This window comes from Oncorhynchus nerka, linkage group LG27 (genome assembly GCF_034236695.1).
Source record: "Oncorhynchus nerka isolate Pitt River linkage group LG27, Oner_Uvic_2.0, whole genome shotgun sequence".
In the NCBI taxonomy this organism is placed as follows: domain Eukaryota; kingdom Metazoa; phylum Chordata; class Actinopteri; order Salmoniformes; family Salmonidae; genus Oncorhynchus; species Oncorhynchus nerka.
This window is the reverse complement of record NC_088422.1, coordinates 30,098,953-30,124,448: the sequence shown is the minus strand read 5'-3', so window position 1 is coordinate 30,124,448 and position 25,496 is coordinate 30,098,953. Positions and strand designations below refer to the sequence as shown.

At 41.2% G+C, this 25,496-nt stretch overlaps 1 protein-coding gene across 1 annotated transcript; it reads left to right on the top strand.

The window, feature by feature from the left end:
• The first annotated feature begins 12,268 nt into the window (after positions 1-12,268).
• LOC115111558 (serine/threonine-protein phosphatase 2A 55 kDa regulatory subunit B alpha isoform) lies at positions 12,269-25,447 on the top strand. Its single transcript, XM_029637718.2, has 10 exons — positions 12,269-12,612; positions 13,123-13,200; positions 17,041-17,138; positions 17,233-17,398; positions 17,585-17,697; positions 17,853-18,030; positions 18,315-18,479; positions 18,837-19,006; positions 19,391-19,482; positions 20,917-25,447. The coding sequence occupies exons 1-10, from the start codon at positions 12,606-12,608 to the stop codon at positions 21,191-21,193; spliced, it is 1,344 nt and encodes a 447-aa protein (XP_029493578.1). The 5' UTR covers positions 12,269-12,605; the 3' UTR covers positions 21,194-25,447.
• Positions 25,448-25,496: the final 49 nt, after the last annotated feature.

Below are 25,496 nucleotides of genomic sequence, written 5' to 3'. Positions count from 1 at the left end.
TAAAAGTAATTTCCTCACCAACTTAAATAAGCATGCCCCTTTCAAAAAATGTAGAACTAAGAACAGATACAGCCCTTGGTTCACTCCAGACCTGACTGCCCTCGACCAGTACAAAAACATCCTGTGCACTAGCATCTAATAGTCCCCATGATATGCACCTTTTCAGGGAAGTCAGGAATCAATACACACACTCAGTCAGGAAAGCAAAGACTACATTTTTCAAACTGAAATTTTCTTCCTGTAGCTCTAACTCCCAAAAGTTTTGGGACACTGTAAAGTCCATGGAGAATAAGAGGACTTCCTCCCAGCTGCCCACTGCACTGAGGCTAGGTAACACTGTCACCACTGTGACGATAATCGAGAATTTCAATAAGCATTTCTCTACGGCTTGCCATGCTTTCCTCCTGGCTACCCCAACCCCGGCCAACAGCTCTGCACCCCCCACAGCCTCTTGCCCAAGCCTCCCCATCTTCTCCTTCACCCAAATCCAGATAGCAGATGTTCTGAAAGAGCTGCAAAACCTGGACAGGAACAAATCAGCTGGGCTAGACAATCTGGACCCTCTCTTTCTAAAATTATCCACTGCCATTGTTGCAACCCCTATTACCAGTCTGTTCAACCTCTCTTTCGTATCGTTTAAGATCCCTAAAGACTGGAAAGCTGCCTCGGTCATCCCCCTCTTCAAAGGGGGTGATACTCTAGACTCAAACTGTTATAGACCTATATCCATCCTGCCCTGCCTTTCTAAAGTCTTCAAAAGCCAAGATAATAAACAGATCACTGACCAATTCGAATCCCACCGTACCTTCTCCGCTGTGCAATCCGGTTTCCGAGCTGGTCACGGGTGCACCTCAGCCATGCTCAAGGTACTAAATTATATCATAACCGCTATCGATAAAAGACAGTACTGTGCAGCCGTATTCATCAACCTGGCCAAGGCTTTCGACTCTGTCAATCACCGCATTCTTATCGGCAGACTCAACAGCCTTGGTTTCTCAAATGACTGCCTCGCCTGGTTCAGCAACTACTTCTCAGTGTGTCAAATCGGAGGGCCTGTTGTCCGGACCCCTGGCAGTGTCTATGTGGGTACATTGTTCAATTCTCGGTCCAAATCTTTTCTCTGTATAGATCAACAATGTCGCTCTTGCTGCTGGTGATTCCCTGATCCATCTCTACGCAGACGACACCATTTGGTATACATCTGGTCCTTCTTTGGACACTGTGTTAACAAACCTCAAAAACGAGCTTCAATGCCATACAACTCTCCTTCCGTGGCATCCAACTGCTCTTAAACGCTAGTAAAACCAAATGCATGCTTTTCAACCATTTGCTGCCCGCACCCGCCCGACCGACTAGCGTCACTTCTCTGGGCGGTTCTGACTTAGAATATGTGGACAACTAGAAATACCTAGGTGTCTGGCTAGACTGTAAACTCTCCTTCCAGACTCATATTAAACATCTCCAATCCAAAATTAAATCTAGAATCGGCCTCCTATTTCACAACAAAGCCTCCTTCACTCACGCACTGCGACCTGTATGCTCTAGTCGGCTGGCCCTCGCTACATATTCATCACCAGACCCACTGGCTCCAGGTCATCTATAAGTCTATGCTAGGTAAAGCTCCGCCTTATCTCAGCTCACTGGTCACGATGACAACACCCACCCGTAGCACGCGCTCCAGCAGGTATATCTCACTGGTCATCCCCAAAGCCAACACCTCCTTTGGCAGCCTTTCCTTCCAGTTCTCTGCTGTCACATCTTTGCAAAAATCACTGAAGCTGGAGACTTATATTTCCCTCACTAAATTTAAACATCAGCTATCTGAGCAGCTAACCGATCGCTGCAGCTGAACATAGCCCATCTCTAAATAGCCCACCCAATCTACCTACCTCATTCCCATATTGCTTTTATTTACTTTTCTGCTCTTTTGCACACCAGTATTTCTACCTGCACATTATCATCTGCTCATCTATCACTCCAGTGTTAATTTGCTAAATTGTAATTACTCCTCTACTATGGCCTATTTATTGCCTTACCTCCTCACACCATTTGCACACACTGTATATAGACTTAATTGTTTTCTATGGTGTTATTGACTGTACGCTTGTTTATTCCGTGTGTAACTCTGTGTTGTTGTTTGTGCCGCACTGCTTTCCTTTATCTAGGCCAGGTTGCAGTTGTAAATGATAACTTGTTCTCAACTAGCCTACCTGCTTAAATAAAGGTGAAGTAAAATATAATAAAATGAAAATGGTATGTTGCCTAGTTGGCAACCCAAGGAATTACTCCCTCAATGCGTCCAAGGCTAGGTCGTGACGTTCGGCCACTGCCTGGCACCCTTCCATCAGACCGCGAAGCAACTCCTCGTGCCTACCAATGGTGGATCCTTGGGATGAGATGGCATTGCGGAGCTGGTCCAAGTCTGCTGGGTCAGTCATGGCCAGTTCATACTATCAGGTATCAAGGTAAGACCCAAATCCAGACTGTGTGAAGTAACAATGTTTATTGTAACAGGGGCAGGCAAATGACAGGTAAAGGCGAGCAGGCGTTGATAATCCAGACTAAGGAGCAAAGGTACCGGGTGCTAGGCAGGCTCAGGGACAGGAAGAGCTCAGTAATCCAGAGGGGGAGCAAATGTACAGGATGGCAGGCAGGCTCAGGGTCAGGCAGAGTGGTCGGGCGGGCATCAAAAACCAGGAGGACGAGAAAGGGAGAGGCTGGGAAAAGACAGGCGCTGACAGGACAAACGCTGGTAAGCTTGACAAACAAGACGAACTGGCACAGACAGACAGAAAACACAGGTATAAGTACACAGGGGATAAATGGGGAAGATCGGTGACACCTGGGAGGGGGGGGCACAAGGACAGGTGAAACAGATCAGGATGTGACAGATATAACCATTTCATTTTCCATTTTACTCTGTAATATGAGACATAATGTATTTAAAGAAGCCAGAACAGGAGTGGGCCTATAGATCATTTTTGGGGGGCATATGTCAAGGGTGTTGTGTAGCTAAAATTAACCCTCATACTGTACATGGCTGATAACTATGGCGTCTAGACAAAATGTAGAAGGGAAATAGTCTTTGAAGAAGAGAGCATTTGTCTTTTTAGGGAAGAGGGAGGCAGAAAAGTTGCAAGGACAGGAAATTGAGGTATTGAAAATCCCACTTCTACCTGTGGCAGGCAGGCGGTGGAAATTAAAAACCTCAGATGTTCTGCTGTCCAGCTGACATTTTAATCTGTTTAGAGCCACCATGCAGGTAGCCATAGTAAGCTGACTCGGGGTCAATGTACACTGTAAAACACTATTGAAGGATGAACTTCACAGATCACTAATCCATTCTTGGTCCGCATGGACAGTGCACCATTCTTGCATCTTGGTCATATTTTGCTTGTCTTGCCCTCAGGACAGCCTCCTTTGCTGTTTTTCTGTAGCTGCCATAGGACATTGGGGAGCGCATGGACAGTGAGAGGAATGCAAAGAGAAAAATGACTGAAGTTCCTTCTCTCTTATGTGTATCACGCAGGCTGTGTACATGAAGATAACTAAAAGTATAAGAGCTGGAGTTTATTCAGTAGTTTAAACAAAGATAATTCCAATAGATACATCTCACCTTATTCACATAACATTTTGCAGCATTTTGAAACTTCAGATGACTCCAAATAAACCCTCCCTTTAAGTAACTGTTGGATAAATGGCTGTGGGAATAGACTTATTTTTCAAGTGACAATCTCAGCCGAGTCTGCTTTTTCAGGCAGTGAATGCACCTTTAAATTGAGCCAGTTTGTAATATCCCACTGATCTGGATATATTTTGCAATAAGATCCCAATAAGCCATGCATCTTCAAAAGAGATGCATATTCCTCACCCAAACAAATAAGATTGAATAAACAATATTCCAACACTCTCAACCGCTCCTCTTGTGCCATCATACTATTAAGGATTTATGGGCATATGGACATACAAGATATGCCTCTTTTGTTCGAGAATATTATCTTTAAACAGTTTATTGCTATGTCATCCCTGTTTATGAACTGGGTTGTGGTGTGGCCCACTTGTAAACAAGATCCAAATATGCAGGGAGAATAGATTCGAAAATTATAGGATGAGGTTTAGTACATGTCAAGTAAGTTCTGCAACTACAGGAAGTGATTGGATGTTTTAGCATTTAATTTCCATAGAGAGTGGCAAGCACTGATGAATAGGTAATGCCATCCCTGCCAGGGAGCACTGCACCGTCTGGATTGTGGGAGGATTCCTGCACGGTCTGTTTTTTAGCAACTACGTAGACTATACTTGCTTGCTTGATTCTGCTATTTCAAATTACCACTTTTTCTTCAGGCTACAAATGACCAATTTTACCATGTGATGTTTAGTGGCTGTTTTCTCTTCAGCAGTTACATACAACATCGATGGATGTGAAAATAAGACCTCCTACATGCATTTTTGAGTCCTTACAAAACGACTCTAGTAGGACATTAACTATACATCACATCGACTGCAAAAGTCTACACGGGAAAGGCTCTCAAGGTCAATGGCAGAGAAAATCACTTTTTATAAATGGAGTGACTCAAATGGGTAATTAATAAGGGCATGTTCTAATATCACACAGTGCAGTAAGATTGGCTGGGGCAAAGGAGTCTGGGATGACCTTGATGTTGCCTCACATTCCGTATTAGTAATGACGGCAAAAAAAAAAAACACATGGAAGAAGCAATCGATTTGTCTTTTAAATATGACCCAACACATTTTAAAGGTGCCTTTTATAAAAGATTCAAACAGTCAAACAAGAAAATAACATTTCCACAGGGTCATCTGGTAAACAGATACCAGAATAGTCATTCATTTTCCTCTCCTTTCATAATGACACAAAGACATCTTGTATAACCATGAGTAGTTGCAGGGCTCACTGTTTAGAATCCTTTGAGTTTGAGTCTAACTATGTTTAAAAAAAACACACACACAGGACAGGCTTAAGGAATATCCAGAGGAAAATTCATCTAAAAAATGTTAGAAAACATAACATTTTTCCAAAACCTTTGGCATTTGGCAGCTTTTGCAAAACATGTTGTGAATATTTCACAAAAGTAACATACATTGATACAAAGCTTTTGTATATTACATAATTGTTGCTTATGGGTTGCATGTTACTTGCATGTTACTACTGCTGCTGCTGCTGTTGTTGTTGTTGTTGACAATCCTTGGAAACCAAGAGAACACATCCTTTTCCTCAGCAGATAAAAATGGACAGTTTATGAGCTGCATCTTCTGATGAGAAGTCTCTGTGTTTTCTTGGGTTTAGCCTGTGAAATCTGCCCGAGGTCTACAGAGAAAAAGGCATGGAAGACAACAGCCAATCAGTGCACTTGTGACTGCCTAAAATGTCAGACTTAATTCCCTTTGATTATCAAAACCTACGGCCTCCTCATCTAATCTATTTTAATTATAGAGGGGATAAGTCTTCATTGTGATGATGGAGGTAGCTGTCTTTGAAATTAATATTTAAGACAAGAAAGCATACTGTAGAGATGTTGGGTCAGTAACCGAAAGGTTGCTGGTTTGAATCCCCGAGCTGACAATGTGAAAAATCTGTATATGTGCCCTTGTGCAAGGCAATTAACCCTAATTGCTCCTGTAAGTCACTCTAATTGCTCCTGTAAGTCACTCTTATCCAGACTTACTCTGGATAAGAGCTAAATGACTCAAATGTAAATGTAACTTATTTCAGAAAGTCAATAACTTGGCAAATTAAGCATACATACTCACAGTGTACATTTAGTTACAGAAAAGGAAATTCTCTTTAAAAGTTGTTCTGTAGGAGAACCAAACCAGTGCTGTGAATGATCTAATTCATTAATCAAATTGCCATAAACTCTGGGAAATCAAGGCTGGTTTGGGTGCACATCAGGTAGGCCTGGAATGTTATGTGGTTTGTGGTTACAAAAAACACTCACTTAAAGAGTCCTCTATCAAAGTTATCAAATTATCAAAAATACAATAAATGTGATTGGGCATGCAGGTCTATCTTCACTTTCTTTTGCAGATATGTAAATTCTTGCATAGATGGGGAGATCAGGATAATGAATACCCTTGGCAACATGAGGTTGAGGTATTGCAGATTACAACCAATCAGGGGTATTGTCCAGAAGAAACGTTATGCAGCCATTATAATGTACAAGTGAGTAAGTTACTGGCTACAGGAATCAAATCAAATTTTATTTGTCACATACACATGGTTAGCAGATGTTAATGCGAGTGTAGTGAAATGCTTCTGCTTCTAGTTCCGACAATGCAGTAATAACCAACGAGTAATCTAACCTAACAATTCCACAACAACTACCTTATACACGCAAGTGTAAAGAGATGAAGAATATGTATATAAAATATATGAATGAGTGATGGTACAGAACGGCATAGGCAAAATGCAGTAGATGGCATAGAGTACAGTATATACATATGAGATGAGTAATGTAGGGTATGTAAACATTATATTAAGTGGCATTGTTTAAAGTGGCTAATGATACATTTTTACATATACATTTTTCCATTATTAAAGTGGCTGGAGTTGTATCAGTATGTTGGCAGCAGCCACTCAATGTTAGTGGAGGCTGTTTAACAGTCTGATGGCCTTGAGATAGAAGCTGTTTTTCAGTCTCTCTGTCCCTGCTTTGATGCACCTGTACTGACCTAGCCTTCTGGATGATAGCGGGGTGAATAGGCAGTGGCTCGGGTGGTTGTTGTCCTTGATGATCTTTTTGGCCTTCCTGTGACATCGGGTGGTGTAGGTGTCCTGGAGGGCAGGTAGTTTGCCCCCGGTGATGCATTGTGCAGACCTCACTACCCTCTGGAGTGCCTTACGGTTGTGGGCGGAGCAGTTGCCGTACCAGGCGGTGATACAGCCCGACAAAATGCTCTCAATTGTGCATCTGTAAAAGTTTGTGAGTGCTTTTGGTGACAAGCCACATTTCTTCAGCCTCCTGAGGTTGAAGAGGCGCTGCGGCGCCTTCTTCACCACGCTGTCTGTGTGGGTGGACCAATTCAGTTTGTCCGTGATGTGTATGCCGAGGAACTTAAAACGTACTACCCTCTCCACTACTGTCCCATCGATGTGGATAGGGGGGTGCTCCCTCTGCTGTTTCCAGAAGTCCACAATCATCTCCTTTGTTTTGTTGACGTTGAGTGTGAGGTTATTTTCCTGACACCACACTCCGAGGGCCCTCGCCTCCTCCCTGTAGGCGGTCTCGTTATTGTTGGTAATCAAGCCTACCACTGTAGTGTCGTCAGCAAACTTGATGACTGAGTTGGAGGCGTGCATGGCCACGCAGTCGTGGGTGAACAGGGAGTACAGGAGAGGGCTCAGAACGCACCCTTGTGGGGCCCCAGTGTTGATTTTCAGTGGGGTGGAGATGTTGTTACCTACCCTCACCACCTGGGGGCGGCCCGTCAGGAAGTCCAGTACCCAGTTGCACAGGGTGGGGTCGAGACCCGGGGTCTCGAGCTTGATGATGAGTTTGGAGGGTACTAGTTAAATGCTGAGCTGTAGTCGATGAACAGCATTCTCACATAGGTATTCCTCTTGTCCAGATGTGTTAGGGCAGTGTGCAGTGTGGTTGCGATTACGTCGTCTGTGGACCTATTGGGGCGGTAAGAAAATTGGAGTGGGTCTAGGGTGTCAGGTAGGGTGGAGGTGATATGGTCCTTGACTCTTCTCTCAAAGCACTTCATGATGACGGAAGTGAGTGCTACGGGGCGGTATGATAACAAACTCAGTCATATTATCCGTTAGATTTTACCACAAGCTAAACATACATTACCACACGTTGAAGCAGACAAATAATTAAATGCATTTGATATATTCAAACCCATGAATATGATATATATTACACATATGTTTTATCATTGTGAGGAACAGTAATATCAAGGAACAATTGTCCTGGCAGTAAATAACTTGAACAAAGATAGATTACACATACGTAAAATTATTTATTTGGTAACCTTGGTGAAATGGCATTCTTCAGCAGTGTAAAAATTCTTTACATTTTGATCAAGGAAAGCCTCCTTGATCGAAAAAGCATATGACATAAAGATACTGGATGGCTTCCATGTTACTATGGTGAGCACAGCTTTTATATTCTAGTGGAAGCTAGAGCTGTGTAGAAGTGTTTTTTTCCCCCTCTTCTGTCAAATCTGCAGGCTGTTGTTAGCAAGTAACACAAGAACCAGTTTGGGGACATAGATTACATGTTACATTATTGCCATCTAGTGTTTGAAATGGTTCCGTTTTCTCCGTGACACTGGGGAATTATGGTTACAGCAGTTCATCCCATGTGATATACAGTGGACTTGACTTTTTCTACATTTTTTAACTTTACAGCCTTATTCTAAACTTGATATTTTTAATCCCTCATCATTGTACACACAATACCCCATAATGACAAAGCAAAATCAGGTTTTTAGACATTTTTGCAAATGTATTGAAAATAAAAAACTGAAATATTACATTTACATATGTATTCAGACCCTTTACTAAGTCCTTTGTTGAAGCACCTTTGGCAGCGATTACAGCCTCGAGTCATCTTGGGTATGACGCTACAAGCTTGGCACACCTGTATTAGGGGAGTTTCTCCCATTATTTTCTTCAGATCCTCTCAATCTATGTCAGGTTGGATGGGGAGCTTCGCTGCACAGCTATTTTCAGGTCTTTCCAGAGATGTTCGATCAGGTTCAAGTCTGGACTCTGGCTGGGCAACTCAAGGACATTCAGAGACTTGTCCCAAAGCCACTCCTGCGTTGTCTTACCTGTGTGCTTAGGGTCGTTGTCCTGTTGGAAGGTGAACCTTCGCCCCAGTCTGAGGTCCTGAGTGCTCTGGAGCCGGTTTTCATCAAGGATCTCTCTGTACTTTGTTCCGTTCATCTTTCCCTCAATCCTGACTAATTTCCCAGTCCCTGCCACTGAAAAACATCCCCACAGCATGATGCTGCCACCACCATGTTTCAATGTAGGGATGGTGCCAGGTTTCTTCCAGACGTGACGCTTGGCATTCAGGCCAAAGAGTTCAAAGAGTTCAATCTTGGTTTCATCGGACCAGAGAATCTTGTTTCTCATGGTCTGAGAGTCCTTTAGGTGCCTTTTGGCAAACTCCAAGTGGGCTGTCATGTGGCTTTTACTGAGGAATGGCTTCTGTGTGGCCACTACCATAAAGGCCTGATTGTTGGAGTGCTACAGAGATGGTTATCCTTCTGCAAGGTTCTCCCATCTCCACATAGGGCCTTTTTCAGAGTGACCATTGGGTTCTTGGTCACCTCTGTGACCAAGGCCCTTCTCCCCCGATTGCTCAGTTTGACTGGGCTGGGCCAGCTCTAGGAAGAGTCTTGGTGGTTCCAAACTTCTTCCATTTAATAATAATGGAGGCCAGTGTGTTCTTGAGGACCTTCAATGCTGAAGACATTTTTTGGTACCCTTCCCCAGATCTGTGCCTCGACACAATCCTGTCTCGGAGCTCTAAGACCATTTTCTTCGACCTCATGGCTTCTTTTTTGCTCTGACATGCGCTGTCAACTGTGGAACCTTATAGTCAGGTGTGTGCCTTTCCAAATCATGAATTTACCACATGTGGACTCCAATCATGTTGTAGAAACATCTCAAGGATCATCAATGGAAACAGGATGCATAGCAAGGGTCTGAATACTTTTGTAAATAAAAATACATTTAAAAAATATCTAAAAACATATTTTCGCTTTGTCATTGTGGGGTATTATGTGTAGATTGATGAGGATTTTTATTTATTTAATCCATTTTAGAATAAGGCTGTAACATAACAAAATTATGAAAAAGTCAAGGGGTCTGAATACTTTCCTGAATGCACTGTAAATGTCACGATTGTCGTCCTCCTCGTCTGAGGAGGAGTAGTTGGAAGGATCGGAGGACCAAAATGCAGCGTGGCATGTGCTCATCGTGAATTTAATGAACAGAGAACACTTGAACAAACTATACACAAATAACGACCGTGAAGCTATACTAAGAACTGTGCTGACACAAGCAACTAACATAGACAATCACCCACAACCCACAATAACAAAACAGGCTAATAAATATGGTTCCCAATCAGAGACAATGACTAACACCTGCCTCTGATTGAGAACCATATCAGGCCAAACACAGAAACAGACAAACTAGACATCCAACATAGAATGCCCACTCAGATCACACCCTGACCAAACAAAACATAGAAACATACAAAGCAAACTATGGTCAGGGCGTGACAGTAATATACATTACTGTTCAAAGCTTGGAAAAGAAAAGCTTTTTTTTGTCCATTGAAATGACAGCAAATTGATCAGAAATACAGTGTAGACATTGTTAATGTTGTAAAGGATTATTGTAGCTGGAAATGGCTGATAATTAAGGAAATATCTACGTAGGCTTACAGAGGCCCATTATCAGCAATTGATTATGGATCAGTAGGAGTGAGATTTTTGGAAAGAGGCGATTCCTGCTTTTCGGCCTTCCCATACATTGTTTCAAGCTGGGTAAAGGACCAACTGGGAATGGTTACATATTTGATAGTTTTGAGAAGTGGAATTGTTTTGATGTTTTGTGTAACGCTTCGAGTCACGCGGCTAGGGGCTCAACCTGTAGTGTGTTTTGCTATTCTGTGAGGGCTTATGTTCTGAACCTGCTTCACTGCTTTAGGTGCTAAGGATTCAGACATGTTGCAGCAGTGTGTAAGAGATTCCACAATGTGAGATATTGCAGGAGGGCATAGTCAGAGGGAGTTTGCAGTTGGGATAGAGAGTGCACTGTGTCAACTGTGGGGGTGCCCATGCAGCTGTGGATCAGAAGAGCCCTGTGAGAGAAAGACAGGTTGAAATTGACAGAGTTCGAGTGGGGCAGAACGTTTCCTATACTGAGGCAGTGAAGAGAGTAGAGGATAACCCAAGGATGAGTGAGTCGACTGGGAGCCCTCACAGTGAATAGTCCTGTAAAGAGAGTTTTAGTAAGATTGGATTTCTTGCGTTTATAGAGTTGGTGATCAACTGCATTGCACTGATGGAGCGGAAATCATCAAGATAGATGTGGTAGTTGCAGCAGCAGATAAATATTTTGGTGTACGAGATTTTAGTGCAGATCTACAGAAAGTTTTGAGAGAAGGGGTTGTTTAGGGCTAAGTAGTGGGATGGGGTGGAGGGTTTGGGGGCTAGTGTATAGGATGGCAGGTAGGTGGAAAATCTGGTGATGTGTCCTTGAGCAAGGCAAGGCACCCTGTTTGCTCTGGATAAGTGTGTCTGCTAAATGGCTGAAATGTAAATGTATATTAGGTGCAGGGTGAGATGGTGGTGCAATTGAAGGTTTTCCCTTAATTTTTTTATTTTGTCACAATGTGGAATGCACATTCCGAACTGAGAAAGGAAGCAATACGCCCCCCAAAAACGTCTAGTCTACCGGAAATTCACAATTTTTTGTGTGTGTCATAAACAACTTTATATCGGAGGGCCTTCACAATGTGGTGCGATACGACAGACCCTATACGTATTTTTTTTATATTTTTTTATTTTTATTAACAACCAATCAATACAGAAAGTACACGAGGGAACACAAGTATATATCGATTGTATACAATGGACAATCGAGCTAGGGGGCACAATATCACATTACATTTACACAAGGACCTTAAGGGACATACATACACTGACAATTCTAACAGCTTTTTTGTTAGTAGAGTATTTAACTGTCTTAAAATACAGTTCAATTTATTTTTGTAGGGTAAGAAAATGTGTTTTGTTGTTTGTAAATTTACATTTGGGTATATGAAATTTGGCCAAAAGAATAATTAAATGAATTACATAAAAACGTTTCAGCTTATTCTATCGTATGTAAAGAATCCAAGCTGTACATCTCTCCACAATAGTGTAAAATCTTCCTAAATGTGTTCAATTATAAATCTACTGATGTCTTGCCACAGTTTTCTTACATGAATACAATGCCAAAAAAGATGCAGCACTGTTTCTGGGTGGTCATTACAAAAGGAGCAATTTGAGTTTATGTTTTCCTTAATCTTCTTCATATAGTGGTTAATATTTATGGATAATTTAAAAGGAAATTCCTTCATTTTGTTAACAAGTAGGTATGTGTGGCAACATCCAAACTTTTTTCCAACAGATATTATCAATAAATCCATTCCAATGAGGCATGACATAAGGAAAAGCTACAACATCCTGCTGAAGCAAGGTTCGTATCGCTCTACCGGAAATTCACAAGAAGAAGAAGTCTGTCTCTCACTGACGTCAATGCAGGACTAGGTTGCGCCATTTTGAAAGTAGAAGCAGGGAGGGGAAAATTTTGCAAGCAAGCAGCCAGCTAAACAAGAGGCTTTTGCAAGGTGTTCCAAGGGAGAGTTGCTGTTTGTCAAAGCACTGCTAAGCAAGATAAGTGACATGAGAAGTTGAAGAATAGTAGGGGGAAAGCCACACACTCTGTAGCTTTACGATTCACCTGCACTCATCGAGATTCTGCTTGTACACACCCTAGCACCGTAAACTGGAAAGATAAGCAAGGGCCCCAACCAAGGCAAGCCCTCCTCGACAGAGATTCCCTCTCCACCATGGCAGGTAAAGTTAACTAGCAGGCTACTGTCGTTAGCTAACTATGACGCATAAATAAAATTGTCAAGTTAATCGCCCATAAAATCTACAAATTGTTTTGCTGTAACGTTAGATTGTCCGCTTTCTTGATATTTAGACATAATCTAGCTAGCTAAGGTTAGCGTAGTACGTCTACGAGTTGGGAGTGTAAACGTTGCTCTGCATGTGTTGTCCAGCGATAGTGGAGGCTTCGGTTAGCTAGCTAACTCTACCATCGACATTTAGATAGATAATGTTACCTAACTTTATATTTGTGTTAGTTATCACTTCCACTCTGTATTGGAGCTAAAGTTAGCAAGCAATGATGTCTATTTTGCTCAATAGTTCTCTTGATGATGTTTTATGAAAAGTACCTACAGTAGTCAGAAGATTATAAACAAAGCATGCTGATCAATAAGATTCATATTAATCTTTGACATCAGAACCATGATGATGCAGCTTTTGATTTTCAAAGCATTAATGTTTGTGCGGTTCTAGGAGCTGGCGGCGGAGGCAATGATGTGCAGTGGTGTTTCTCTCAAGTCAAAGGAGCGATTGATGACGATGTGGCTGAAGGTATGACTGATGATTCAGACTCTAGACTGCTAACTAGCTAGTTGATGTAGTGTGCAGTTAGCAACGACAGCCACCGACTCACTTTCAACTCTCCTCTCAAAACATCATACCATAACTTCAATTAAAATCACGGAACACAACAAGCGTTTATTAGAGACAGGCATCTATTTGAGCCAAGCATCTATTAATGCATACAGACGTTTGCTCATTTGCATAACTAGTTGATTTTGTTTAGTTCCTGCATTCACTTCAAGCAATCAATCTATGCATTGCCTGCACTGTGTTATCATGTACACACAGTGTCAGTCATTGAGTCTTAGTATGCCTATTTTGAAGTTGTTGACTGTTTTTGTGCTTGCCAGTTAACAGTAGCTTGCTTTTATCAGCCAATGTCTAGCAGTTTCTTACTCGTGATAAAAAAAAACAGATGATTTCCATAATTTTAAAAAAGTCATTATTGAATTATTTAATGTAACACATCAAACTTTAAACCTGGTAATCTATTCATGTTAACCCTGTAAACAATTTATTTAGACAAAAGGTTTATTTGCTGAAATGTGTGCCTTTGCCCAGCTATTAAAAGGGACAGGTGGCTTTTTGAGACTGTTTAATTGAAGTTTTACGTTACCCACCAAACATGTCAAATAATAAAGGGACGTTAATTTTGCGATCAGATGTGATGGTGCATAATTGATTGTCTGGAAATGGTCAGTGGCCCAAAACGAAAGGTAAGATGATGTTGGGTGATTCTCATGACGGAGCTATATTCTGTCATGCCATGCAGTTTTGGTATGTAGCCTTCTTCATCTCATGATGCAGGTTAGTAAAGCATTGGTAAAGAGCCCATGTTAACTGTTGTACTTTTCCACTTAAACTCATTAAGATACTGGGAACACTGGCACTTTTGCTTTTTAATTTGAGAGCTAGTAGCCTAATTGGGTTTAGTCTGCATAGACGGTGTGCCTAGTTGCACATAAGATATAGGGATCTGTGTATGTCTGTAGATAGGTTTCCATCCAGTTGGCAACAGATTTTCATGTGAAATTTAAAAAAAATATGCATAAAAACAATATGAGCATTTTCCAGAGATGTTTCCATCAAATGTACTTGTTGTGGATAAAGGCTGTGCGTGATGATATAGTGCACCTAAATACAGTTGAAGTTGAAAGTTTACATACCCCTTAGCCAGATACATTTAAACTCTGTTTTTCACACTTCCTGACATTTAATCCTAGTAAAGAATTCCCTGTCTTAGGTCACTTAGGATCCCCACTTTTATTTTAAGAATGTGAAATGTCAGAATAATAGTAGAGTGATTTATTTCAGCTTTTATTTCTTTCGTCACATTCCCAGTGGGTCAGAAGATTACATACACTCAATTAGCATTTGGTAGCATTGCCTTGAAATTGTTTATCTTGGGTCAAACGTTTTGGGTAGCCTTCCACAAGCTTCCCACAATAAGTTGGGTGAATTTTGGCCCATTCCTCCTGACAGAGCTGGTGTAACGGAGTCCGGTACGTAGGCCTTCTTGCTTTTCAGTTCTGCCCACAAATTCTCTATTGAGGTCAGGGCTTTGTGATGGCCATTCCAATACCTTGAATTTGTTGTCCTTAAGCCATTTTGCCACAACTTTAGAAGTATTCTTGGGGTCATTGTCCATTTGTTTGCGATCAAGCTTTAACTTGCTGACTGATGTCTTGAGATGTTGCTTCAATATATCCACATAATTTCCCTTCCTAAAAATGCATCTATTTTGTGAAGTGCACAAGTCCCTCCTGCAGCAAAGCACCCTAACAACATGATTCTGCCACCCCTGTGCTTCACGGTTGGGATGGTGTTCTTCGGCTTGGAAGCCTCCCCCCTTTTCCTCCAAACATAACGATGGTCATTATGGCCAAACAGTTTTATTTTGTTTCATCAGACCAGAGGACATTTCTCCAAAATGTATGATCTTTGTCCCCATATGCAGTTGCAAACCGTAGTCTGGCTTTTTTATGGCGGTTTTGGAGCAGTGGCTTCTTCCTTGCTGAGCAGCCTTTCAGGTGATGTCGATATAGGACCCGTTTTACAGTGGATATAGATACTTTTGTACCTGTTTCCTCCAGCACCTTCACAAGGTCCTTTGCTGCTGTTCTGGGATTGATTTGCACTTTTCGCACCAAAGTACGTTCATCTCTAGGAGACAGAATGCATCTCCTTTCTGAGTGGTATGACGGCTGCGTTGTCCCATGGTGTTTATACTTGTGTACTATTGTTTGTACAGACGAACGTGGTACCTTCAGGCGTTTGTAAATTGCTCCCAAGGATGAACCAGACTTGTGGAGGTCTACAATGATGTCAATTAGCCTATCAGAAACTTCTAAAGCCATGACATGTTTTATTTTTTTCCCCATGCTGTTTAAAGGCACAGTCAACTTAGTGTATGTAAACTTCTGACCCATTGGAATTGTGATACAGTGAATTATAAGTAAATAATCTATCTAAACAATTGTTGGAAAAATTACTTGTGCCATGCACAAAGTAGATGTCCTAACCGACTTGCCAAAACTATAGTTTGTTAACAAGAAATTTGTGGAGTGGTTGAAAAACGAGTTTTAATGACTCCAACCTAAGTGTATGTAAACTTCTGACTTCAACTGTATAACATTTACGGTTAAATTACCATGTACCTGTTTAAAAAGTACAAGTTCAATTGGTTTCCATCGCATTTTCAACTCTACTGATGGTTTTGTCACGCACAATAAGTGCATTGTATAGAAAATGTGACTACTCTGGCCTTGGCACATGCGCTCTACGCTCACAGATGCATTCGGGTTTTACCTATGTGATGAGATTATAATAGACAAAAGAGAAAGTGTTTTTATTTGTCAAACAGCCAATCATCGATCCTCATGTCACCAGAATAAGACCCTCAATATTTATTGGAAAGGAGCATCAAGCTGATCTCAGTGTACTTTCACCACCCTGTGAAGTTCGTTGTTTATTTAATCTGTAGCCTAATAAACTGCATGCTTTCCCAAGTCGTAGCGGGAGGACAACACAATATATCATCACGTGACTCAAAAGTTTGCTTCGATATGTTAGTTATGTCGACATTTGTGCATAAGTGTTTCAACTGCCGTTTCACTCATAATTACATTTACAGACACACAAAAGTCCTATCTTGTCTAGTGTGTTTTGTCGACATTTGGAACATTTTCCAACAAATTTGCAGTTTCCATCAGGCCTGTCACTTTTTCCTGGCGTGTACTTTACTCGCATAAAAAGGTTGGATGGAAACCTGGTTGCTGTGTGCCTGTCCCTTTAAGTTAATCTAAACAGACTTTCAGACATGCGAAAGGCTGCAAGACTCAGACAGTGGCAATGTGGGACACGCAACAGTTTTCATGCTGCTGCAAAATATAGTTTATTCTGCTTGTTTCCTTTCCCCTTTGTCTGTTCCTATTGGAACTGTGGGGAGGCAGTGTGTGGCTGTGACAGGAGCTGAGTCAAGCACTTCTCCATAGCACTCCTGTTGTGTTGGGGATAGCACTACCCTACACTCAGGCTTGTGCCAACCTCAGTCATAAGGGAGAGATTGTTGAGCTAAAGGCAGCGGATGAGAATTCTATGGAAGCGGTTAGCTGCCGATGCTGTTTGTTTTACATTTTCCCTCTGGTGTGGTTAAGTAGGTCTATACCTTGCTTTCCACAGCTTCTCAAAATCACATTTAGGCTACTAGTATTACTCTCTGTAGTGAAATCAGTGCACCACCCCCCAAAAAACCATGACAAATGTTGATACATCTATTATTTTGCAATAAGAAATTTAACCTACTACTTGTTATGTTATTTCCAACAGCTGACATCATATCCACTGTGGAATTCAATCACTCTGGGGAGCTACTAGCCACTGGGGACAAGGGGGGCCGCGTAGTAATCTTTCAGCAGGAGCTAGAGGTAAGTAAAGGATCCTGCTCAACACAGTCCACTAAAATCAATTCCTTGACTGAAACTTGTCTCAGAATCTGTTATGCATGTTGTCATTGAGTAGAGCAAGAACCAGCCACAGTGCCGTGGGGAGTACAATGTTTACAGCACCTTCCAGAGCCACGAGCCCGAGTTCGACTACCTGAAGAGCCTTGAGATCGAGGAGAAGATCAACAAGATCCGGTGGCTGCCTCAGAAGAACGCTGCACAGTTCCTCTTGTCCACAAATGGTCAGCAGAGCAGTGTGTGCATGTAGCCTTATCCTCCCCAGCCCTTCCTCTGGTGAAGATGGGGAAACTCTAGATAAGCTGTTTTTATTAATTTGATTCATTTGTATGATTTGAATAGGAGAGGGATCAACAGAAATATTTAGCTTGTGCAGAAGCAGTGTGACATACATGTGTGTTGTCTTGCAGATAAAACTATAAAGCTGTGGAAAATCAGTGAACGGGACAAGCGACCAGAGGGGTACAACCTCAAGGAAGAGGATGGGCGCTACAGAGACCCCACTACCGTCACAACACTACGGGTGTGTAGACCTTCATGTACCCACTACCTATACCCTACACACTCAGAGACCCCAACAATGACACAACTAAGAGTGTGTAGACTCACCCTATACACCTAATCCTATACACACACAACTCATACTACAGAACCTGCTAAATCTCTTCTTCACCATAGGTCCCAGTGTTTCAGCCGATGGACCTGATGGTTGAGGCCAGCCCCAGGCGAGTGTTTGCTAATGCACACACCTACCACATCAACTCCATCTCGGTCAACAGTGACTGTGAGACCTACTTGTCTGCTGATGACCTTCGCATCAATCTCTGGAACCTAGAGATCACTGACCGCAGCTTTAGTATCCTCTGTTTGGTCATCATCACTTTTCCTTTCAGTCTGTCTGATGAACACAGTGTCTGATGAAGGTGATCTTAATCCATCTCAATTTCCTGCTGTCTGATTTAAAAAAAAAAAATCTGTGTGTGTGTAGACTTTGTCTTGGATAGTATTGTATCAATTTCACTGAGACAGTTCAATAAAGCACAATTCAATCATTTGTGGGATAGGGTAGTTCAGGAGCCCCCTTATCTGTGGTGGTGTCAGAGCTGTTATTTTTGCCCTTGACCTCACTGACCTCCTCAGACATTGTGGACATCAAGCCAGTCAACATGGAGGAGCTGACAGAAGTGATTACAGCAGCAGAGTTCCATCCAAACCAGTGCAACACATTTGTCTACAGTAGCAGCAAGGGCACCATCCGCCTCTGTGACATGAGAGCATCAGCTCTCTGTGACCAGCACTCCAAACGTAAGTGGCATCTGACAGTGGAGTCAAAGATTTTAGTTTCAGACAGAAGAATGCTGTGCCCTGTGGAGACGACTAGGTAAAGTGACTAAAATGGTATATTGATTGAAATGACTACTACATGTACCCAGTTTTTCGGAGACAGGTTAAAAGTACTGAGAAGCCCAGAAATTTCAGAGACCTTGGAAGCAGAGATTTCAGAGACCTTGGAAGCAGATGTTTCAAGAGTCCATTCCTGTCATTGACTACTCAATCAAATTTATATATAAAGCCCTCACATCAGCTGATTTCACAAAGTGCTGAACAGAAATCTAGCCAATGAACTGACTAAGCGAGCACACTTCTCCTTGTCTCATTCAGTGTTTGAAGAGCCTGAAGATCCAAGCAATCGTTCATTCTTCTCTGAGATTATCTCTTCCATTTCTGATGTCAAGTTCAGCCACAGTGGGCGCTACATGATGACCCGGGACTACCTGTCTGTCAAAATCTGGGACCTCAACATGGAGTCCCGTCCAGTAGAGACTTATCAGGTCAGCTGGTGTCTGTGTGGTGGGAGATGGTGGCATCATGGATGTTGCGTCCAAAATTCTATTTGCTTGTCAAATCTCTAATCTTTAGTTTTATATATATATCTATATATATATATATATATTATATATATATATATCTCAAAGTCTTCCAGTAGGGGGAGATATAGTGTATACATGTGTCCTTTACGTGTACACCTGTCCTGTATTGGCCTTTGTTGTATTTGATGGTTTTCAAGCAAGGATACATTCAGTTGATTATTGTATCATTTGTTATCATTTGACATTCGATGGTATGCTTATATTAGACTGAACCAATGTATTTTCTGTGCAAATATAATGTACTGTTTTCAGTGTCTTAATAAACTATAATTTTCCTCCCAACAGGTCCATGAATACCTCAGGAGTAAACTGTGCTCACTCTATGAGAACGACTGCATCTTTGATAAGTTTGAGTGCTGCTGGAATGGAAACGACAGGTGAGAGTCAAGTTTAGCATTAGGTTTAGAATTGTGAATAGCTGTCTGACATTGATCATGAAGTTGATGCTGTATGATACATTATATCAGGGATGGGCAACTCCAGTCCTCTGGGGCTGGAGTGGTGTCCCCCCCCCCCCCCTAACAGATACAGCTGATTAAAAAAAAATGCATTCTAAACTGAAGATCATGATTAGTTGTTTATAGGAGTCCGGTGTGTTAGCTGGGGCAATCAATCAGGCCCCGAGGACTGAAGTTGCCCATCCCTGCATTAGATCAATGTTAGACATTGAGGACACGTTAAAGAGTAATAGTTGTATTTATTACTATGTTGTACATAGTAATGTTATGTTCCATTTGGCCTACAGAAGAAAGGCTGTAGATACTGTAAGATACAGTACATGGGGATATCCCCTCATTTGAACTGAGCGACACAGGCCTTATCAAAGGCTTCCTTTATCGCTGTCCAACAGAACTCAAGGCTCACCCTTGCATTTTCATGTGACTCCGCCTACAGTTTGATAAACGGCATTGGCACTTGGATTGGAACCGGTTGCTATGGTCAGATTACATGAAAATAGAGGTATTTGGCATTGAAAAACAGAAGCAGAAAAGTACCTCATACCTACAGTAAATTATGGTGGTGGAAATGGTTAATTGACCACAAAATCAACATATTTGCAATGGCCATCTGTCTCCGGACTTGAAAATCTGTACTTTGAATTGAAGAGGACAGTCCATAGCAGCAGACAAAGTATATCAATGATCTGAAAAGATTTTGTATGGAATGATGGTTTAAGATCCCTCTCAACATGTTCTCCAATCTCAACATTTTAGAAAAAGGCTGTGCCATTATCCTCTCACGGGGAGGGTGTTAGACTACTGAAAACATGGGTGCCAATAGTTTTGACCCCTATCTTTTTGACTTTTTAAAAATGACTTGTTAAACAATATCTCTTTCTCTGAGCTATTGTATTAGTAAAAAAAAAAAATGAATTTCCCCCTTTTTGCATACCGTATAGGTCAGTGTTTATTTTTATAAATATTTTTGCTTGTATTTATCAAGGGTGCCAATAATTATGGACCTGACTCTACATTTATTTTTATTTAACTTTTATTTAACTAGGCAAGTCAGTTAAGAACATATTCTTATTTACAATGACGGCCTAGGAACAGTGGGATAACTGCCTTGTTCAAGGGCAGAACAACAGATTTTTACCTTGTCAGCTCGGTGATTCGAACTAGAAACCTTTCAGTTACTGGCCCAATGCTCTAACCACTAGGCTACCTGTCGCCACAATACAGTTGAATTTTGTACGGTCTTAATGTGCCTGAGATAAATAAGTGTTTTGATTCTGTGATTGAAAGACTGATGTGAAACCACTGTCAGTCTGCCACTACCTCAGTTTCATTCCCCACCCTTGTCCTCCTCAGTGTTGTGATGACAGGCTCATACAACAACTTCTTCAGGATGTTTGACCGAGGATACCGGCAGGATGTGACCCTGGAGGCGTCTCGGGAAAGCAGTAAGCCTCGTTCTGTGCTCAAGCCCCGCAAGGTGTGCACAGGTGGGAAGCGCAAGAAGGACGAGATCAGTGTAGACAGCCTGGACTTTAACAAGAAGATCCTCCACACGGCCTGGCACCCTCAGGACAACATCATCGCCGTGGCCACCACTAACAACCTCTATATATTTCAGGACAAACTGTAACAAATATTCAATGAACCCTTCATATCCCAGATCCCACTTTAGCCTCACTACTCTGGTCCCCAACATCTCAACTGGAGAAGTGCAGCAAAACGCCTCTGTTTTGATGGCTTTCTTAGTCTTATTTCCTGTTCAGGGGGCTCCAACAGTACCACACTTCTTCTGCCACATTGCAACTGTTGTCCACTACATCCCAAAGGGAACACTTTTTTAACACTAGTCTTTGAGATATTGATATGTTGCTAATTTAACGGTTTTGGTGCCACAGGCATTTTTTATATATACAAGCATTTTTTTCTTTTGATAGGAAGTTGTTCCCTCCCACCCCTCCATCGTTGACACAGATCACAACATTGCTATTCTTCACTGACCAAATTGGCAAGCTGACAGCTCTCAATTTTTGTCCCAGGCCATTTGTCAAATTTCCAAGTTTGCTCACCATCTTTAACATACAGTACACACTTACTCTAAACATTGATGTATACACACACACACACAATAGCTCAACTCAGTTGGTGGGCTGGGTTGGGGTCTGGGGGTAATTTTGAGACAACTATGTAGAATATAGAGTTAGCCAGTCAGATTACAGACAAGGGTTAACCGTCTGGTAAGCACAGTGCCCTTCTCCAGATGTAGCCTACAGTTGGAAGCCATTGCTTTTCCAAGTAAACGATAGTGGGCAGAGACATTGCAGCCTAATCTCCTTCTTGCACTTAGAGTGCCACCATGTACAGCTCAGCACAGAGGCTCCAGTGCAGTAATCGCAGGAGAAAGACAGGCCTGCCTTGGCTGACCTGCATGACTTGTCCGTTTTTAAATGTAAGCGCGGCACCCATTTGTACCTCTGCTGCTCAGTTCCATGCATGCGTCTTGACTTATGCTTCTTGTGAATTTTTAAGTTTTCCCTCTGGATCAAGATTTTGTTTGTTTTTTAATGATGTTTTGTACTTCAGATAAAGAATAATCACTATAATTAGTTTATTTTTGTATGAATTAAGAAGACAGAAATATTGATTGATATCCTTTAATCCCTTCGCACTACTTGGTGTAGTCTGATCACTGTTGTCTATTAAGCTGTAGGTTTTGGACTGGTCTATGGACTGAAGGATTACTTGGACTGGTGAAAGTTAATGTGACTTACTGTGTTAAATTCACGTGGGCTGCGGGTTTGAAGATGGAGTGCATATTAATGTGCCATTAAGAAAGGCTTTATGCATGTTGGATGTCCAAATAAGTATTTTCAGGTATGTGTCACTGGAATCATAATGGTCATTCGTTTTTGTATTTTGGTTACTGTAACCGATATTGACTGGAATGGATTCGGGTGCTTCTGAGTTTAAGCTAGTTCATTTGCGCTAATTGTTTTAACTCCGGTGTGGATCTGTGTGCATCCGTTTGTTTGCCATGGCTGTGTTTTCAAAAAAATTGCACTGAGTAAAAGATCTTTTTATTATTAATAGCCCATTGTACGTTGAGAATGGGAAAGGCATTATCTGTTTGCTTCAGTTTGACTGAAGAAATGCTCTTAACCGCACGTTCACTGAGTATCAGGTTTATTGACTAGACAGGGTTACTGACTTGAAATATTTTATGAAACAATATTTTCTCTCTTTGATTGTGCGTAAGTTCTTTATGCAGGAAACAAACAAAATTGTTAAGTGAGTCGTGTTAGTGGGTATCATTGGATGGAATTACTGGGTAATGTCAGCTCAGGGCATTGGAGACAGTATTTCAAATAAACGGCATTTCCAGCGTTTGTACTGTATTTAGTTAATGTGGCATTCTTTGTTGATATTTTGGGAGGTAAATTATTATTTTCTTCTGTCTGTAGCACATGGCTACGCAAATACTTGATTGACGAGATACCAATTGTGAGCCATTTGATCGTAATAAGTTAGCATTAAGAGTATCAATTGAGTCTCATTTACTAGTAAGGCTACCAATAAGCACTATTGCAGACTGCAATAAAGGTAATTAGCTCTACTGGTGTTGTGAGGGTCACTTCCTCATGTCCTTGTTGAATACTTAGATTTTCTTATGTTTGTTTTGTGGACAGTTTATAATGGCTGTCACTTATAATAGCTGTTGTGAAAATGTGTCCTGGCATGAGGAACAAGAGTAGCCTAATGTTTAGGTATGGTTAAGATGTAAAATGCTCAATAGGAGAAGCAACACGTGATACCCCTAACCCCATACCGCCATTACTCTCTTGGCATTAGAACATCACGGCTCAGTTACGGTACAAATGTAATTGTTGCCACAGATCGGCTCTTATTTTATATATATATATATATATATATATATATATATATATATATATATATATATATATATATATATATATATATATATATATCCATACATACAAATATACATACATACAGTTGAAGTTGGAAGTTTACATACACCTTAGCCAAATACATTTCAACTCGGTTTTTCACAATTCCTGAAAATTCCCTGTCTTAGGTCAGTTAAGCTCACCACTTTATTTTAAGAATTTGAAATGTCAGAATAATAGTATAGAGTGATTTATTTCTGTCTTTCATCACATTCCCAGTGGGTCAGAAGTTTACATACACTCAATTAGTATTTGGTAGCATTGCCTTTCAATTGTTTAACTTGGGTCAATCGTTTCGGGTAGCCTTCCACAAGCTTCCCACAATAAATTTGGGTGAATTTTGGCCCATTCCTCCTGGCAGAGCTGGTTTAATTGAGTCAGGTTTGTTGTAGGCCTCCTTGCTCGCACACACTTTTTCAGTTCTGTCCACGGATTTTCTATAGGATTGAGGTCGGGGCTTTGTGATGGCCACTCCAATACCTTGAATTTGTTTTCCTTACTCCGTTTTGCCACAACTTTGGAAGTATGATTAGAGTCATTGTCCATTTGGAAGACCCATTTGTGACCAAGTTTTTACTTCCTGACTGATGTCTTGATGTTGCTTCAATATAGTCCCTCCTGCAGCAAAACACCCACACATGATGCTGCCACCCCCGTGCTTCACAGTTGGGATGGTGTTCTTCAACTTGTAAGGCTCCCCCTTTTTCCTCCAAACATAACAATGGTCATTATGGCCAAGCAGTTCTATTTTTGTTTCATCAGACCAGAGGACATTTCACCAAAAAGTATGATCTTTGTCTCCATGTGCAGTTGCAAACCGTATGTCGATATAGGACTCGTGGATATAGTTGCTTTTGTACCTGTTTCCTCCAGCATTTTCACAAGGTCCTTTGCTGCTGTTCTGGGATTGATTTGCACTTTTCGCACCAAAATACATTAATCTCTAGTTAATCTCTAGGAGACAGAACGCCTCTCTTTCCTGAGTGGTTTGACAGCTGCGTGGTCCCATGGTGTTTGTACTTGTGTACTATTGTTTTTGCAGCTGGACGTGGTCTGAGGTCTTAGCTGATTTGCTTTTGATTTTCCCATAATGTCAAGCAAAGAGGCACTGAGTTTGAAGGTAGGCCTAGAAATACATCCACAGGTACACCTCCAATTGACTCAAATGATGTCAATTAGCCTATCTGAAGCTTCTAAACCATGACAACATTTTCTGGAATTTTCCAAGCTGTTTAAAGGCACAGTCAACTTAGTGTATAAACTTCTGACCCCTGGAATTGTGATACAGTGAAATAATGTCTAAACAATTGTTGGAAAATTTACTTGTCATGTACAAAGTAGATGTCCTAACCGACTTGCCAAAACTATAGTTTGTTAACAAGAAATTTGTGGAGTGGTTGAAAAACAAGTTTAAATGACTTCAACCTAAGTATGTAATCTTCAAACTTCAACTGTATATCTCTGCTGTCAGTTTAGACTAAAACAATACTTGGAGACACCTGAACAAAATAAAATAATGCTTTCCTCCACACACTCCTGTCTTCACAACTCTTGTCTAAAGCCACAAAATGTCATTCAGAAGGACCTAATTGCCTTTTTCATAGCAGAGGAAATTAGATAAAGTACGTTTCCTGAAGTGACTGGCGGCTGGTCAGGCAGGAGAATGCCCAGGGGAACTTAAATATAATGTATTCACAGGACTCACAACAGAATGCACTTTTTATTTTTGTGAATTTCTTTTATTTGTATGTTTTGTTTTGAGGGACTCTAGATAAAGATTGGGAAATTCTGGGTGATTTAAAAGAAAAAGGAATACAGCAGTTTTAAAGGTTCACAGTATAGGTCTGTTTGCATTTGTCAAACAGAATAAAATACAGTTTAGGTTAATGAGTAATAAAGAATGAATAAAATAATTGTAATACGTTTCTGACTTCTTTCACATTGAGATTACTTGTATTTGTATAATGT

Excerpts from the sequence above, each read along its gene's own strand:
- LOC115111558 (XM_029637718.2), top strand. Across the intron at positions 18,031-18,314 it reads GATCACTGACCGCAGCTTTA|ACATTGTGGACATCAAGCCA; the intron begins GTATCCTCTGTT and ends TGACCTCCTCAG. Across the intron at positions 19,007-19,390 it reads GTCCAGTAGAGACTTATCAG|GTCCATGAATACCTCAGGAG; the intron begins GTCAGCTGGTGT and ends TCCTCCCAACAG.